The 18,357-nt window shown below is 36.5% G+C and overlaps 1 protein-coding gene across 1 annotated transcript in view; it reads left to right on the top strand.

The window, feature by feature from the left end:
- Window positions 1–18,357, top strand: part of MBD5 (methyl-CpG binding domain protein 5) — a 128,375-nt gene that overhangs the window by 93,681 nt on the left and 16,337 nt on the right. Inside the window, exons 9-10 of the mRNA XM_044669887.1 lie at window positions 1,183–2,391; window positions 16,811–16,884. Of these exons, the coding sequence (XP_044525822.1) occupies window positions 1,183–2,391; window positions 16,811–16,884 (1,283 nt within the window). The remainder of the gene's footprint in view (window positions 1–1,182; window positions 2,392–16,810; window positions 16,885–18,357) is intronic.

Raw genomic sequence — 18,357 nt, 5'->3', positions numbered from 1 at the left:
AAAAAGTAAAATTGAAATATTTGGAGACATTTAATAAAATGAAGAATTTAATTATAAATTAAAAGAAGCCACTCAGGACCCCAACTTTATAAAATATTTCAGTTATTTCTTTTCCTTATTGGGGAAGAGGACAAGAAATCTAAATTCAGGGGAATGTTCATAATGGATTTTTATAAAAGTGGAAAAATGCCTTGGACTTAATTAATTCTCTCTCCTTTCCTCATCTTCCAACAATCTTAAGTATAGTTCGCTGCATAGCCCTAAACATAGTTGTAAATCTGGTCTGCTTTCACCCCCAAAGGTAGGTAGGAGGAACAGCCTATTGACTGATCTCTAAATTCTGCATTAACTAGTTTTCTGCAGCAGCTAGTGACCTAGGATTGGTGCCCATAAAGCCAAATGGGAAAACTTAATTGCTATGGGCCCCAGGGAGCATCAGCTTTAGGAAAAACTTAAAGAATAAATAAAAAGGTTTTGAATTAATTGAATTACTGCTTGTTTTTCCCAAGTTTGCCAAGTAAAAGTAAGTCCTCAATCCAATTTTTTTTTCAATTAATGTTCTGAAAAACTTATCTTTTCTTATGCTTTCTTCATGGCTTCTTAACTTGTTCACAAGAAATCATTGATAACACAGAGTGGCTAATTCATGTCCACAAAACTTGTCGGTTCTAGTACAGCATAGTTAGGAAAGTTGTTATGAGTATTTCATGTTATTTCTATCTGAAGACTTCAAAAATGCAAATGATAGGGTTATATGTTTCTCTGTTGGAGAAAAGGTGAGTTATCATTTATTTCAAAAAGACTAGATATTTTAGTGAGTTAACATTTGTTTCAAATTGCCTATTCCCCTTTTGAATTGGAACAGTGCTGATCTTTTCTTTCTTTTTTCAAATCCATAATCAAAAGTTATATGACAGTTTTTAGAGCCATCACTTATAAAAATTTTGTATTAATTTCCTTCAAAAAAAAAAGCCAACCCTGATCTTTCTTATTGGTCATACCTGCCCTGTAAAAACATAAAATATGATCTTATGGCATTCTACATTTTTGAATCTTTATTATTATCCCTCTGTTTCCTTCATTTTTACATCTTTATTGTCAATTAAAATGTGAAGATGTAATCTCACTCAGTGAGGACCTTGGTGTTTCTCTCTCACTGTTTCTTCTGTATATTTCTTTAAGGTGAGAATGCAGGAAGATGCAGCTCTCCTAAACAAAAGAATGAGCACTCAAAGTGGTCTGACAGCACTTCCTGAGAATTCTAACCCTACACTTCCTCCTTTCCAAGATACAGCTTGCGAGTTGCAACAGAGGACTGAGCCAACACTGGGACAACAGGCAAAGGATAGCCTCAATGTGGCTGGTCAGGGTGATGCTTCAGTAGATGCAATTTACAAAGCAGTTGTAGATGCTGCAAGCAAAGGAATGCAAGTTGTCATCACCACTGCAGTTAGCAGTACAACTCAGATTAGCCCCATTCCAGCTCTGAGTGCCATGAGTGCCTTCACTGCCTCAATTGGTGACCCATTAAATCTCTCTAGTGCTGTCAGTGCAGTAATTCATGGAAGAAACATTAGTGGTGCAGATCACGACAATAGGCTAAGGAACATAAGAGGGTCTCGCCTCCCAAAAAATTTGGAACATGGGAAGAATTCAAGCGAGGGAGATGGATTTGAGTATTTCAAATCAGGAGGTTGCAACACACCTAAAAAACTGTGGGAAGGAGAGCAGAGTCCCGGTGGAGAGATAAACAGATGGAAGTGTGAGGAATTTTTAGATCATTCAGCCCATATCCACAGTAGCCCTTGTCATGAAAGGCCCAATAATGTCTCCACACTGCCATTACTTCCAGGAGAACAGCATCCAATTCTGTTACCACAAAGAAACTGTCAAGGGGATAAAATGTTGGAAGAAAATTTCAGGTATAACAACTACAAAAGAACTATGATGAGTTTTAAGGAGAGACTGGAGAACACTGTGGAAAGATGTGCACATATTAATGGAAATAGGCCTCAACAGAGCAGAGGGTTTGGAGAATTGCTGAGTGCTTCAAAGCAAGACCTAGTCATGGAGGAGCAATCTCCAAGTTCCTCAAATAGCCTGGAAAGTTCGCTAGTTAAAGACTACATCCATTTTAATGGAGATTTTAATGCCAAAAGCATTAATGGGTGTGTGCCTAGCCCTTCGGACGCTAAAAGCATTAGTAGTGAAGAAGACCTAAGGAACCCAGAGTCCCCTTCTTCAAATGAGCTAATTCACTATAGACCAAGGACGTTTAATGTTGGCGACTTGGTCTGGGGCCAAATCAAAGGACTAACTTCATGGCCTGGCAAATTAGTACGAGAAGAAGAAGTTCACAATTCATGTCAACAAAACACTGAGGAAGGGAAGGTATATCAATCTCTCTCTGTTATACTTATTGTCAATGCCAGCCTTGTTCATCAGTCAATTGTTGCTTGATGTCACTTTTATGATCAGTTTGATAGTGGTTTAAATTGTGTTTCTTCCTAACTCATTGTTGTCCCACAAAATTGAAGTATAAATGAAGAGGTAATTGAAGTTACAAAATGACCTTGAGTGGTGAAATAAACAGGGTCTATAGAGCCAAGAAGGTTCAATGGACCTCTCACCTGGGATTCTAATTGCTGAGTCATTGCCAAATATGCCCACCTCTTCTATATATCCACCCAGCCCTGGGTGTCATGCAAAGAGATTGAAGGAAAATTTGGCTTAAAGGCACTCGGTGGCTAAAATGATTCAGCAGCAAATGGAGACCCAAAATTATTGGGCTTTCCCTAGTTTCATAGATGAGCAATCGATTGCCAATTCAGGGTATACCCATCCTCCTTTTTTTTTTTCTATCTTGATATGTAGAACAGAAGAGATGCATTAAGTAACATTATTATTAGAGAGTGAAGGTATTTTCTATGTTCTGAATGGTATCTCATTATAGTAAAAATCCTAATCCTTCCTAACATATGGAAGTATTTAGGGTTGTAATCTGGCTCTGACTAATTCGACTCAATCATATAAATTAAATGAAAACTTCTTTCTGAAACTACTGATTAATTTAGAAGAAATTAGTACAAGACTTTGGACCTTTTTTCCACCTTTGAAAGTATTGACTCACTTTTTAAAGTTTAAAAATTAGTAGGAAAATACATTTCTGACTAGAAGCAGATGATTGTACAAGTGTTCCATGTGTAGCAGAGAAATATGTAATTTTTGGTCTCTAAATCTTACATTCTTGGGGATATAAAAACAATATTCATTTTATCTTTTTCTTAAATTCATAGTCTAAAAGTGATTCAACTCAGACTCATGATTCACTTCAATTTAGTGGCAGAAGAAATAGTTCATCCTCACACAAAAAAAATCTTTCTCCCAAACCCTGACAGATTAAGACAACTAAAAAGGACTTTTGTCATGCAAATGGAAACGCTACAAACAAAAGATTTTGAACAAAACATTTTGCTATCATTGTGTGAAAGAACCAAATCTGGAGTATATATGTATGACTTCACAAAAAAACATAACTAAAGAAATCCTATATCATTAGCTCTCCCCTTAAAAAACTTTGTCAGTCATAGATGTCTAGCTTAAATGGCATTCTCCAAAAAATAAAGGTTTATTTTTAAATATATTTTACATTAGATATTAGCCCTAGCCATCACATTAATACACATCCTTGCATTTGCAAACTTCTAGCTTGACTTGAATTGTTTGTAGGTGTTACAGTAACAATTTTTTGAATTAAAAAAGATCATTTGATAAATTGTTCCAAAAATGTTTGTTTGGCATCTTGTTAGCAAGCAATTGTTACTGACTTAACTCATTCTAATATTAAGCTAATATTGTCTTTTTAAAATATTTTCATAACTAATTATTAAAATATTTAATAACTTGCTTTTTTCAGCAAATACATTCCTAAAATGTATAAATGTACTATTTATAGATTTTTTTGAAATCCCTTGTTCACATTATAATTTCTAAGACATTAAGGAAAAACCTCTTGGTCACAAGATGATAAAAAAAAATCATTCTTAAAAATATAGCAAACCTTTTAAAAGAATATATTTAGAGGCAACCAATGACACATTGAAGAGAATAGTAACTGGTCCTGGAATCAGGAAGCCCAAGTTCAAGTGCAGCCTCAGCTACTTACTACTTATGTGATCCTGAGCAAGTCACCTAATCTCTGTTTGCCTCAGTTTCTTAAGCTAAAAAATGTGAATAATAATAGCACCTCCCTCCCAGGATTATTGTAACGATTAATTGAGGTAATATGTATTTTTAAAGCACCTAGTAGAAGCAGGAACGTGGCTCAATGGATAGAGCTAGGCCTGGAAATGGGAGATCCTGGGTTCAAATCAGGCCTAGACATTCCCAGTAGTGTGACCCTGGACAAGTCACTTAACATCTATTGTCTAGTCTTTACTGCTTTGGAGCCAATATTTAGTATTGATTCTAAAACAGAAGGTATGTGTTTAAAAAAAAAAAGCATTTTGCACAATACCTGGCAAATTATAGGCTACTTATAAATGCTTATTCTCTACCTCCCTCTCTACCTTTTAAAAGAAAACTATCATTTTATGTCCAAATATTCATAATTAGACTTAAATCAAACAGTTAGCCATTATTAAAAAAGCATTACTTGCTCCACACCAAAGCATCCAATAAATATATTTCATTTTGGCTTCAAGTTTATAAATATTGTTACTCCCTATAAAATTGGTACCAAAAAAGCTTGCCTTCTGTTTGCCAGGAGTCACCTCCCACTCTTCCCAGAGACCCTTAATGAAGATCCTCTCCAAAATTCCTCTGAGTAGGTCTAAAAACTTTTAAAGCAATAAACTTTCACAGTCACAGGAATAACGGCTAGAAAGGAAACATCCTGAAACTACCCAAAAACTTTTCGCTCATGACTTAAGTGTGTAAATGTTGGTCTGCAGAGAAAAATTAAAAGAATCCTTTTATGGTCAAAAAAATTAAGCCATAATGTGCTGTTTCTACATTTTTGTAGCCAGATAAAATTCCATTTTTAAACATCAACTGTTCTCGTTCCTCTGGTTAACAGGTATTTATCGAATGATTAAAATGTACAAGATCTCTGTTAGGTACTATAGGAATTTTCGTGTCCAAGGCTTCAACACATGTTAATGTTGCTTTGCTGATGAGATACAATTGCAGTCAAGCCAGAAACCAAAAATAACAGTTGTGTTCACAATTCCCTGTCTTAGTCGGGAGACCTGGCTTCTAGTCTTAGTATTACAAAGGATTTTAGGAGTTAGATTGAGGATTTTAGCTTTTAGAATAAGGACATTTCGTTTTGGCAAGATAATTACTTGAATGCTTGTACAGTGTTAAATATTCTTAAAGTTTAACATGGTTCTTAAAACATTATGTTGGAGTAGTTTGGGATTTTCTGAATTAGAAAATGTAATTGGCAACATTGAAAAATGTTTGGGCTTTCTTGAAAGACTCTTAGGAGGCTAGAGTGAAGAAAATTATGAAGGACTATGGATTATTTGGAATAATTTTTTCTCATTTGAAGCAGTGATTTCTTTTCTATCTTTTCCAGCAAAACAAATTGTAACAACTCATCTGTAACTTGTCAACTTAGAGAATTGCCTGGAGTACTGACAGGTTCAGAGTCTTGCCTATAGTCACACTCTTTGGTTTGTTCAAAGTAGTAGTTGTACCCTTTTATGTCTTCCTGACTCAGAGACTGACCCTCAGTAAGGATCATTCAAACTCCCATCTGTTGTTGTCTCTGTTTTCCTATCAGGTTGTCATATAGCTCAAGCACTATATAAATATTAAACTATCGTTATTTCCTAATACCCATAAAAAAGAGCTATATTCATGAGCCTTCCAAATACCAGTGAATGGAACAAATGTTTTAATAATTGAAGTTGGTAGTTGATACCTGAAACACATTACAACTACTGTCAAACAATCAGTGCTTCTCCGTGTTTTCAAATTATATTGGTAGATTCAGGTCCCCAGTTCTCTGCTTGTGCCCTCCAAATATGAAGAGCACCACACTGCATTATCAGCAACAGTAGATTTTAATATTAATGTAATAGGATCATTTTTTCCCACACATTGAGCCTTAAGGATTGGCCAAATTCCCCAGGTAATAGGATTTTAATATATGACTATTATGTTTTGCTATTAGCGTGTGTATTCATTGTACAACAGAACATACATTCTAAAATCAAACTTTACAGTAATTCAGATTGTCTTTCCCCATAATTTTTGATTACTTGAGTTTTACTGCACTCTTATTTATATTAAAACATTTTTATCTAATTGAAACCTCACTGGATGTAACTTCACCTTTCAAAATTATAGAATTTGAGAGCTTCATTTTACAATAATGTAAGAGGCAAGGCCTAAAGAGGGGAGCAACTCACATAACAAAAGGAAAGCCAAGACCAGAACCCAAGCATTCTGATTCCTAGGCCACTGCTTTTACAGCTATTCCACATGGCATTTCGATGACTCTTTACTAAAAAGTTTATGTCTTTAGCGTGGGATTATGACCAATTGTGTACTTGGAAGGACTTGCACCTTACTCTAAGGTAGACAAGTATTTTTTTTCTGACTTATGTGCAGACAGGAGTTATATGAGCCAAGACGAGGGCCTGCATCTTGCTAGTCTACAGAATCATGATAAGATAAACATTATTCCAGACTTTTATAAAGATACCCAATAATACTTAGAGGAAGAAGTTCATCGTCTCTGGCATATATGTGCAATATTCTGCACAACTGCTTTAGGACAAAATAACAGATAAAACCCTGTTATTTTTGTATAATTCATATAGTTCTCACTTTTCTGAAAAACCTGTTCTCACTTTTCTGAAAAAAAATGTCATACACTCAACCACTACCTTGGGTCCTTTCCTACATTATTTAACATTAAAGGATAGCTTTGCTTTAATACTTATAGCAATATACAATTTAATCAGTGTGAGCATTTCTTCCACATCTTGGATGATGTACATGAGATACCATGGCCAAAGAAAAAGTAACACCTGTTGACATACCTTTTGGTGATGTGATTCTCTGAATTTAGTTGAGATAGTTGCTAGATTGCAGACGCACAATCTGTTGGTTGGCCCACGCTCAGCCTTTACCGTTTAGCAGAGCTTAGACACCACTGGCATAGCTTCTGAGAAGTCAGTGTCTCCATCATACAATAATGAAACATCAGAATAGCACGCTGAATGGAGAAGAGTATTGCTTAACAAATTATTATTTTTTAAAAGAATGTTTTGTTTTACCTATGTGAATCACTTTTTCACTATTCTATGTTGGCTCATTGGGCCTAAAGTTGATTTTAAATTGATCTAATGTATTGTATCCAAGTTGAATGAAACAAATGAGGATAGGAGAGTTAGGAATTAAGATTAAACAGTGTGCTAAGTTGTTTATTTGGAATGAAATTTGGACTGGTTGGCTGGTTGGACTGTTAGAGACTGTTAACTAGTACTGTGATATGTGATGTTTTGTGTGTATTTGGGGTTTTGGTTCATTTGTTTTAAATTCTTACCTTCTGTCTTAGTCTCAGTTTTAAGAAAGAAGAGCATCAAATCACACAGCTAGAAAGCATCCGAGGGCACACTTGAACCCAGGGCCTCCGGACTCCAGGCCCGGCACTCTGTCCAATGGGCTCCCTACCTGCCTCTCTTGCATGTATCTGTAAAGGTGCTTGAAATGAATATTCTTCCTTAGAGAGGAACATATTATTTCTTCTTACAGACTATACTAACTGCTTCCAAAGCTAAAGATCATGATTATTTTTGCCAGGAAGAGATTAGGCTATTAGCAGCGTTCACAGTTCTAGATAAACCAACACTGTCTCATTATAATTAAAGCCTACAGTGAGGTTTGGGGGTTGGTTTTTTTGGCCTTGTTGTTAAGCCAATTCAGAGTTGCTTGTGTTGCAAGTATAGCGAGTGTAATTCAGCTGACCTCGTTCAAGGACTGGATCTCTTGAAAAATCAACATAGAGGTCTTAAATGTGAAAGTTGTACAAAAGTCATAGTTCAAGGTTATGCTTTATAGAACTCCATTGCTGTGTCTTAATTAGTGATAATAATTTCCTTATTACTGCATTTCTGTTTAAAGTATCCTCTTATTTTGGGAATAGAAAAAATATTTATATAATTTTTAACCCTAACTGCCACTGATTAATCTCAGAATTCAAAGAACAAGCAGACTATTTGGAATATTAATGTATGAATTAATTGTGTTATGAATTAATGTAACTTAATTTTAAATGCTATAGTCAGAATGTAAGTGCTCTGTCAACAGGATCTCCTTGAAGAAGAGAGAATCAAGGAAAAAGACCAGGGTGGAAAGTTTGAATTTGGCTGTCCAGGGTAATGTACCAATTAATAAGTTAAATGCGTGGACAAAATGAAAAAAATATAGGGAAAAAATTAAGAGTAAAGGGTATGATAAAACACAAAACCCGATAAAGACTGGAAAATTTATGGTACTGAGCTAAAGAGTTAGCACTCATTAATGGCCATTTTCTGAGGTAGATCAAAAAGGAAATGAAGGCGCATGCCTGCCCGCATGACTGGTATTATCCAGCACAAAATAATGAAAACCTATATATTTGCATATAGATTTTCCTCATAGATACAAATGGAATCCAGTGTTTAAGGCACATACATAATTTTGTTAGATATACTTGATTAGCAGGCTTTCATCCTTAGGAAGATAGAGGAGAGCAACAATTCATTTTTTAATAAAGGACTAGTATGAGGTTATTTTTTAATTTAATTTTTAATTTTAAGATTAGATTTAAACCAGTCTGATGAAAAATAGAATCTATGGTTAGAGTCAACCATCTATACAGGAAAGTGATTAATAAGTATCCAATACCAAATACTAGAATTAAAAACACTGACTGAAATTGTAACAATTCAAATACGTTATTTTATGTAGACATGATTAACATATATTAGTCCATATTATCTCTTTTCTATTTCATAGCCAAACTACTAGAAAAGCTTTCCATATTTGTTTCCACTTCCTTACCTTAATCTCTAGTTGTAGGTATATCCTAATGGTCTAGTCTATACCGTATTTCCAGCTGCCCACTTGGCATCCTTACCTGAATATCCCATAGACATAACAAATTCTACATATCTGAAAAATAACTCATTAAACTCATCCAAGCTTCTCCCCATTTTCAGACTGTTTTTGCCCTTTTTATCCTCGGGGCTTGGCATAGTGTCTGCCCTATAATAACCCTTAATAAATACTTGTTGACTAAAATAAAATTAACCCACTCCTCATAACTCCCTTGTTCCTGTCAGAGATTCCACCATTTCTCCAGTAGCCCAGATTGGCAGCCTTAGTCAGCGCCTGCCCGTCACTTTTACTCTCCAGGCTGATCACTTGCTGAACCTTTGTTTCATGCTTCCATTTCCTTGTGTTTCTATCACAGTCATCTTAGTGTAGGTTGCTGCTATCAAACTCAGATAGGAAATAAGGATACAGGGACAGCTGGGTGGCTCAGTGAATTGAGAACCAGACCCAGAGACAGGAGATCCTGGGTTCAACCCTGGCCTCAGACACTTCCTAGCTGTGTGACCCTGGGCATTTAAATTCCATTGCCCAGCCCTTACCACTCTTCTGCCTTGGAACCAATCTATGCTTCTCTGAAGGAAGATAAGGATTAAAAGAAAGAAAGAAACTAGGGCCACTAACCCATACATAAAGAGGTGACCAACAGCTACATGTTGATTTAGAAAACCATATATTGCCATTTTGTTTTATTGTATTTTTAATTATTCTATTAACTATTTCCCAGTTACAGTTTCACCTGGTTCCAGTCATACATGTGGGCTAGGTCCGCATCATGTCCTGCCTGGTCTGGTACTGCAGCCCTCTGTTTGGTGTCAGGTGTCTAGATTCTGCCTTTCCAGAGAGGCCCCAAAGATGTTCCCAAAGTGCCGTCTGATTCTGTCACTCTTCTGCTCTAGAGGAATGACTTCTCTTTTCTTTTAGAATGTAATAAAGCCCACTTAGCATTTGCAGCACTTTACCATCAGATTTGGGATTATCTTTCCAGATCAATTAAACATTATTAAGCCTTTGTCTCCCCTAATTGTAGATCTCTCTGCCCAAAACACTGGGTATTTATTTAATATATATCTTGTGTTTAGAAAGGAAGGAAACAAGCATTTATTATGCTGTGTTCTAAAGACTGTGCCAAGCACTTTACAGAAATATCTGGAAGCAGGAGCTATTAATATGTTCATTTTACAACTGTTGGATAGAGTGCAGGACCTAGAATGAAGACCTGAGTTCCAGTCTAGACCCAGTTACTACTTGTGTGACCTTGAGCAAGTCACTTAACCTCTACCTTAGCTTCCCAAATCTTATGTGTGTGTATGTACACACATATATACATATATATACTACATACATATATGTGTGTACATACATCATTATACATATGTGTATAATGATAGCACCAGAGTTATTGAGAAGAGTACCTCAGGGTAGTTTGTAAAATGTACTTGGCCTTGTACCTGGCACATCCTAGGTACTTAATAAATGCTTATTCCCCACTTCTTCCCTTCCCTACATTTACTTATCTGTAAATGTGAATTTCCTCAGTTGCTCCATGAAGGCAGAGAATGACCTGATTTTATTTGTATTCCCAGGGCCTAGCAACTAGGCTTAACAAACCCTTGAGGATCAATTGATGTTTTCTTCAGTTTAGGTCAAGCTCAGAGAATCATAGGATTTTAGAGTTAAAAGGAATCTTAGAAATGTTTATAAAATGGAATTTGAGGCCACGTGAAGTGAAAGTTGCAAACAGTTCGTTAGTGTACATCGGCTAGGACTAGAACTCGGGTTCCTGACTCTTAGTTCATTGTTCCTTCTTCTGCAACATGGAGTCAGGCTTGCCTGAGGAGCAACTCAGGCTGCTTTTCAGGAAGAGTTGCTCACCTTTCGAATGTGTTAATTCCCTTATTCCCATTCTTTTCAAATGTATAAAATTGTTTCATCGAGAAAGACAGGGATTTTGGTAGTTTGGGACTTCTATCACCATGATAAAAATAAAATGTTCTTTTTTTAGAAATAGCAAGTTCCATCTTTCTGTGGCAGCTCTTTTTTTAACTGTTACCTTTCTGTCTTAGAATCAGTACTGTGTTTTGGTTCTGCAGCACAAGAGCAGTAACAGTTAGGCAAAGGGGCTTAAGTGACGTGACCCAGCTAGGAAGTATTTGAGGTCACATTTGAACCCAGGAGTTCCCATCTCTGAACCTGGCTCTCAATCCACTGAGCCACCTAGCTGCCCCCTGAGGCAGTTCTTATTAAAGTAAAATGTCCCAAGAATTTTGAGATTTTTCATTAACAAACAGAATTGATGTGTAAAGCATAGTTCATCCATTTTCTTCTCACATGTGTTTTGCTTACAGGGAGCAAATTAAATATTTTGCAGGCTACAACATTTCCTTCCTATAAGAAGACTATCATTTAATAAGTTGTTGCACCACATATTACCATAGATTCCTAAAAAGGTTAACTCAATTCTCAGATTCAATAATGTATATCCTTAGAGTATAGTAAGCAATGACTCGCTTTTGAGAATCTTCCTCTTCCTTAATAATTAGTTTAGATCAGAGGGGTCTGAAACAGTGATCCCATTAAAAAATCAGTAAGAAAAAGGAGAATGCATTTGTGCCAATGAAGTTTTAAAAATAACAAGTATAGAAATATTGTTGTATGTAGTAGAACACATTAGAGGATGCCTATGGAATGTGACCGCAATAACTTTTAAATTTGTCCCACCCAAAGGCAGCATCTAATAGCAAGCAAGCCATTTGGGCTTCTGACGGACGACCAGGATTCAGAATGATCATTACTCAGCAGAAATATCTGTAACTTGAACTACAGGCAGTCCCTAGTCAGAAACAGGTGAGGACCAAACAATGCCCTTGTGGTGATCCAAGCCTAAGAACACCGTTTTTCTGTAGAAACGTTATAAACACTGGTACGACTCTGCAGCCCATCTTCTTCACTCAGAATGTAGCAGAGCGCTCCTTCAGGACCAGGAAGACCTGGCTCCCAGGCCTACTTCTTACACAGAGTGGCTGGGAAAGCCTGGGCAAATCTCCGGGGCTTCGGGTAGCTTTGTGTGCCTGTAAGCGGCATAGAAGGCAGCCCCCTGCGTCACAGAGGGAGATTTCTCCCCAGAGAGTTGCCTCCATCGATATAATAACAAAACTAGTCTCTTTCTCCTTACTAATAGTACTACAGAGTGGTCACACCATCTGTAAGAGTATCACAACAGGAAAACATTCAGAATTCCAACTCAGACACATTTCGCCCCCTTGCAATGGAATGGAAATCCCACCTCTGGGAAGGAGGACGACTCGTCTCTAGGCCACTTGTCACCGCTGTAGTCTAGCGCAGAATCTCCCCTGGACACGAGACACCACCCAAGAAGTGGAGAGGAGGGAGGAGAGTCAGGAACAGGGCCAGCAGGAGAGGGGCATTAGGGAGGGGCTCTCATACGGATACCAAAGATCTGTGGGAATCGGGATGGAAATAGCGGGGGCATATCTTGGGGTCCATTAGCTTGCCAGCTATCTCTTTATTGATGAGCCTCCTACCTTCAGCTGCTCTTCTTTCCTCCTTTTGCTTCTGGCCAGAGTTTCTCCCTTCTTTTCCTCCATACATAGCTGGTAGCACTCAGCCTGGAGTTCAAACCCAGCCTCAGTTCGTGTGTCTCTGGGCAAGTCACTTAGCCTTTGTTTACCTCAGTTTCCTCAAACATAAAATTGGGGTTACAATAGCACCTTGCAGGATTATCTTCAGGATCAAATATGATATTTGTAAAAGCCCTAGCATAGTGCCTAGCACATAGTAGTACTGTGTATATTTTTATTCCCTTCCCAAGCCAACTAAATATGAAGTCTCACAGCTGAGCTCTACTCTCCTGTGCTTAAAGCGAGTATAATGTAACATAAAAGCAAATTTTTCTAAGGTTTTTTTTTTATTCTTAATAACCAAGAGAAAACCATTCAAAGGCTCTCTTTGTGAACCCTCCTATCCCCTTTTCCCCCATTTAAACCCTATAAACAAAGTCATATATAAATGGCAGATATTTAAATACCCCAAAGATTCATGTACATTTCAAATAACTAAGTTTAGTTTTCCTAAATGTTTTATCACTGGAACCAGGAGACTTTGGGGTGAAAACTAAACCAAAATGCTAAGGTCTGAGATTGGGAGAGACAGAAAATTAACACAAAGAAACAGAAACAAAGGAAGTGTCAAGGCTAGTTTGGTGCCCACTGCCCACTAAAACTGACCCAGGACTAGCCTTAGAGTCATTTGTAATGAAGAGGGGGCAGCATGAGATATCTAGCATCTGAAGATATGGCACGAATGGCATTGCTTAACATCAGTCCCAGCCAATAAGAAGGAAGATGAAGGGAAAATCTGGTTTTGTGAGTTAGCTGAAAAGATAGAAGAGTTTCTGCTGCCACCTGGCTGGAACTGAGGAGTTATTTCTAATTAACTGTTCCTAGATAACAAGGATCTGATCAAATTGCCTAATACTTGGTCTTCTAGTTCAGATATGAAAGTATTTGGTTCCTAAGCGTTTTGCTTGTTAAGTTTTGACTACTTAATGTTAACATTGCTGTGTTTTATATCATCATATTTTTTTGATAAATTGGACTCAGGAATTGGAAAAAAGTAATGTTCAGAGTTTTTAAAATATGTTATAATTTCTGTTTTTTTTTAATAAGGAGCTAATTTTATTTTCCCTTTCTGTAATGTCAATTTTATTAAATATCTCTAAAAAATTTTTCAAGTAGATCGATGTTTTCCCATATAAAAGCACAGCATTTAATACATTATCTTTTGCAATATAGTTAAAAGGTAAGATGTCTAAAATACTGAAGCAACATAAATGATGCCTCACAGTATTCCCCTCCCAACTTGAAAAGATATTTTTATTTCAAAAGTAAGTCCGGGTATGTCTTCTTCTTAGATTCAATTAACTGCAGCATTATTTGTATAATTCCTTCTCACACGTTAAAATGTTGCCAGCAAATTCTTTATGACCTTTAAACAAAATGTTCATTATGACAATGTACAAAAGTTGCATAAAAATCAAGAAATTGTGTTAAGGATCGTAGTGTTCAGAAGATGACCAAAAATTGCTCAAAAGTTTATAGACAGAACTTGATTTGTATGATGTAGCCTTTTGTTTAAGTCTAATATGTTTGCTTTCGTTTACTATTACTTGTATTGCTTCAAAGAAGTGAATGGACATGTTCCTCTCTTTTGATTCTGTCTTCTCCAATTCCACTTGTAAATTCTAAAGGATTCCTTTTCATTAAATAAAGGAGTTGCCACACACATACACACACACAAAGGCAGGGACTATTTTGTTACATCCCTAGCACCTGGCTTGTTGCTTTGCACACAAATGGCACAATAAATATTTGCGTGATTAAATTTATTGGCATAAATATCTGTATTCTGGTTATATCATGTTTATGTCAGTGATACAAGGCAACACTTAACATTCATTCTAAAAGAATGTCAGAGATGGAAAAGGACTATTGAAATTATATAGGTCAACCCTTTCATTTTATAGATAAGATAAAGTTTTAATTTTTCAGTGATGTCTTTGGTTATACAAGTTTCTCATTGTTCTCTGTGTTTCTGCTCTCTCTCCCTCTCTTCTTTCCCTCCCTCCTCTCTCTCTCCCTCTCTATGTCCCTCTCTCTCTTTCCCTCTCTCTGTCTCCTTCTCCCACTCTGTCCTTCCTGCCTAATCTTCTGCTTCTAGTCTGTTATAGGATGGCAAATCAGACAAGCAAATTCATTGGAATGGTACCTAAAATAAAGAGTAAAATAGACTGTGAGTCAAGTGCATTCACTTCAATATATGGACTTTCTGTCTCCAAATTGGACTACTTCCTTCCTGGATCTTATCCAGGTGCCAAATGGTTACGTATTCCATATTCAGTAGCAATGACATGTGAGAATAGAACATTTACATTTCACCCACGTAGATAACAATCTATTTACCCAAGCTTTTGCTGTCATTTCATTGGATCAGTTTCTCAGTGGTGGCTTTTCTGAAACTGTTAGGATATATTTAAACATGAGGAGTTCTGTGTCATCTGGGCATCAGTTGTTAAAGCTTAGTGGGTAAGGCCACTTCTAGTGCCTTTGAAATACTCCTTTAAATATGTGAAATATTTGAGGGACCTCTGAGACAAAATATAGACATTTTATATTTTTCCCCTGTCTTTAGTACTTTTCAAACTTCCATCTCAGGCTTCCTTTACACTCTTAAAGTTTACTGAGCTTGGGGGCAGCTGGGTAGCTCAGTGGATTGAGAGCCAGGCTTAGAGACGGGAGGTCCTAGGTTCAAATCTGGCCTCGGACACTTCCCAGCTGTGTGACCCTGGGCAAGTCACTTGACCCCCATTGCCTACACTTACCACTCTTCTGCCTTGGAGTCAATACTCCAAGACGGAAGGTAAGGGTTTAAAAAAAAATTACTGAGCTTTTCTTTTTTTTATTATTGTTATTTTAAATGAATTAATAAATATTTTCATAATTATTAGTTTTAATTTCTCTTCATATTTATCATTCAAAACAAAATTAATGATTTTTACATATTTTATTATTTCGTTTAAAATAACAGTAAATCTGTTACGTTAACATTTTTTTTGTGAAAAACAACTTTTTCAAAACAAAATTTAATGAGAAGAATGGCCATTGTTTTGCCTATTTTTGCAAAAATAATATCTGGTTTAATAGAATATAGGTAGACTCTCATATCTGTTTCTGCTTTCGTTATATTGTTTTGGTTGACTTATATGAAAGAAATCTGACCTCAGATAACCATATAGTTGAAAAAGGAAGTATTTTCACAAGCAAATAACAATTGGTATTGTTACAAAAATAATTTTACCCTTGCAGAACCTCTCCCTCAAAAGGTCTCAGGGACCCTCCAGCAGTCTATGGGCCACCCTTTGAGAACTACCATTTTAGAAGACATGCCAGAGCAATCAACTACAATCTCCTCAAAATCCAAAACCTTTCCTCAGGTTTCTTATATCTGCCAATCACCATGTTATCATTGTATCATCTGGTCATTTAAGGAGCTGTGTCAGTTTTAAGTATTTCATCTATTTCATCCTGCAGGTTATTTAAGAATCTAAAAACTAATGTTCATCATAACCAGTTTCCTATTTCTTCATTACTTACTATCATGCCAAAAATGATGGAAAGCCAAATTATGGCCAACAGCCTACAAAAATGTTAGTAATAAGCAAAAATTCATCATATGCGATATTGTCTGTACTTTGTCTCAGTTTACAGTAAGGTAGATTACAAACTCAATTTTTAGCTCCACAAGGATAAGGGTCCATGTCGTTGTATTGCTGGGGCCCACTATTTGTTGTCAGTGACCAAAGAAAGCAGCAAATGTGTAAAGATAAGAAAGGAACTTGGGTTGGCATAATTTGATGAATTACAAATTTTCCTCAGTGTATTATTTTCTAGATGTTACAGTTTACATTTATCTTCTCTTTGCAGTTGCACGTCCAAATGTTCTTTCATTTCAGTCATTCATAACTAGAGTCACTGAAACAGGAATATCTGATTGAATGATAACAGCAGTATTTTACAGTGTACCAAGGGTGAAAGACCTGCATTTTCAGCAGGAAAGTAAAGGCAATGTTTAATAATTGCAGGTCTGGGTAATGTGGTTTGGTCTTCATACATTCACTCAGGTGGAGCCCGAGAAGTTGAAGACACTAACCGAAGGTTTGGAAGCCTACAGTCGAGCCCGGAAGAGGAACAGAAAGTAAGCACAATTTTTTCCACTCTTCAAAAATATTATTTGCTGATCCTTTTCAAAATGGCAATGAAATGCACCAAGTATATCTGTGTTGTGGCATGCATACGTTTATTAATTCTTCATAAAGAAAGTCGGGTAGTACCGAACATCATTAGCCATTAACTCTGTTATCTTCTCATCTGAACATTTGTGCTAATATAATGTTTTTGTGTGGTTGTTTTTTTAAATGTGTCTCCCGATTAGCTAGTGGGAAGAGAATAACAGGTTTGTATGGAAATAGAAATTGCAGCATAAATTAACAAGTCAATATATGTTGAGGGGCAGAGTTCCCAAATGTAGATTGTATAGAGTTGTAAGCAAACTTGGAAGTTAGTGAGTCACAATTGTTCTAATAAACATTTGGGATCTTTACATGATTTAATGTTTTAACAACTTTTCTTTGATATTATTATTACAGTGGCAGAAATGATTGCAGAAAGACAGACCAAGACATTTATATACTGAGTTAATTATTATAGGACAGACATAATGCTTAGGGCACAATATACACTTTAGTATAATAAGAGTTTTTTGGATTGCACATCAAGTCTAATTTAATATTAATTTTAAGATCGTATCATGAACAAATCCTTGACGTAGTGGATAGAGGCTTGGATTTGGAAATAAGAAGACCCAGATTCACATTCTGCTTTTAGATACTTATTAGCTGTGTGACAGTGGACAAATCACTTAAACTCTCTCACCTCAGTTCCAATGATCTATAAAATGGGCATAATCACAGTACCTGTTTCATAGGGTTGTCATAAAGTTCAAGTGAGATAATTTATGTAAATCTCTATAAACCTCAAGGTGCTATATAAATGTTACCTATTAATATGCATATCACATAACCAATTTTGTAAAATATAAGTTGGCATATCTTATTAGTTGTTATATTATCAGAAACCTAAAAATAACACAGTGGGTTCATTTTCAGCTATTCCACACACACACACCAATTTTCCAAAAGTTTACATATTGCACAATCTTACTGTCATCATTTTACATTAATAGAATAGATTCATTAGATATTCCAACATAGAAATCCAATGTCTGAAAATTTATGTCTCATATAGATGTCCATGCTCTGTTCCTCCTGCCTCCACCCTGGAAATGTCCCATCCTTTTTCCAACAGAACCTTTCAGTGCCTTTACTGCTACTTCCCCACCCCCCCTCCACTTCAGGAACATTTGGACCCTCCGGCTATGTGTCTCCCTCTCCTCCTGCTCAGTCCTGCCCATGGTGACCTTCCTGAAAGCTCTGGGCTCTCCAAGGGCCTCAAACAGCTCCTTCCACTCTGTATCACTTCCATTTAGGGCCTGCCATACCAAAAACATTCTCTTCTTCTATTTTCTGATGAAATCGTGCTATGTTCAAGGTCTTAGACTTCACTGGGGCCCCAGGGGGTGCCTCTGGGCTTCTCCACAACTTTAGAGAGA

The sequence above is a fragment of the Gracilinanus agilis genome, chromosome 3 (assembly GCF_016433145.1).
Source record: "Gracilinanus agilis isolate LMUSP501 chromosome 3, AgileGrace, whole genome shotgun sequence".
Lineage (NCBI taxonomy): Eukaryota > Metazoa > Chordata > Mammalia > Didelphimorphia > Didelphidae > Gracilinanus > Gracilinanus agilis.
The sequence above is the reverse complement of the archived record's forward strand: the minus strand, read 5'-3'. Positions and strand labels throughout refer to the sequence as shown.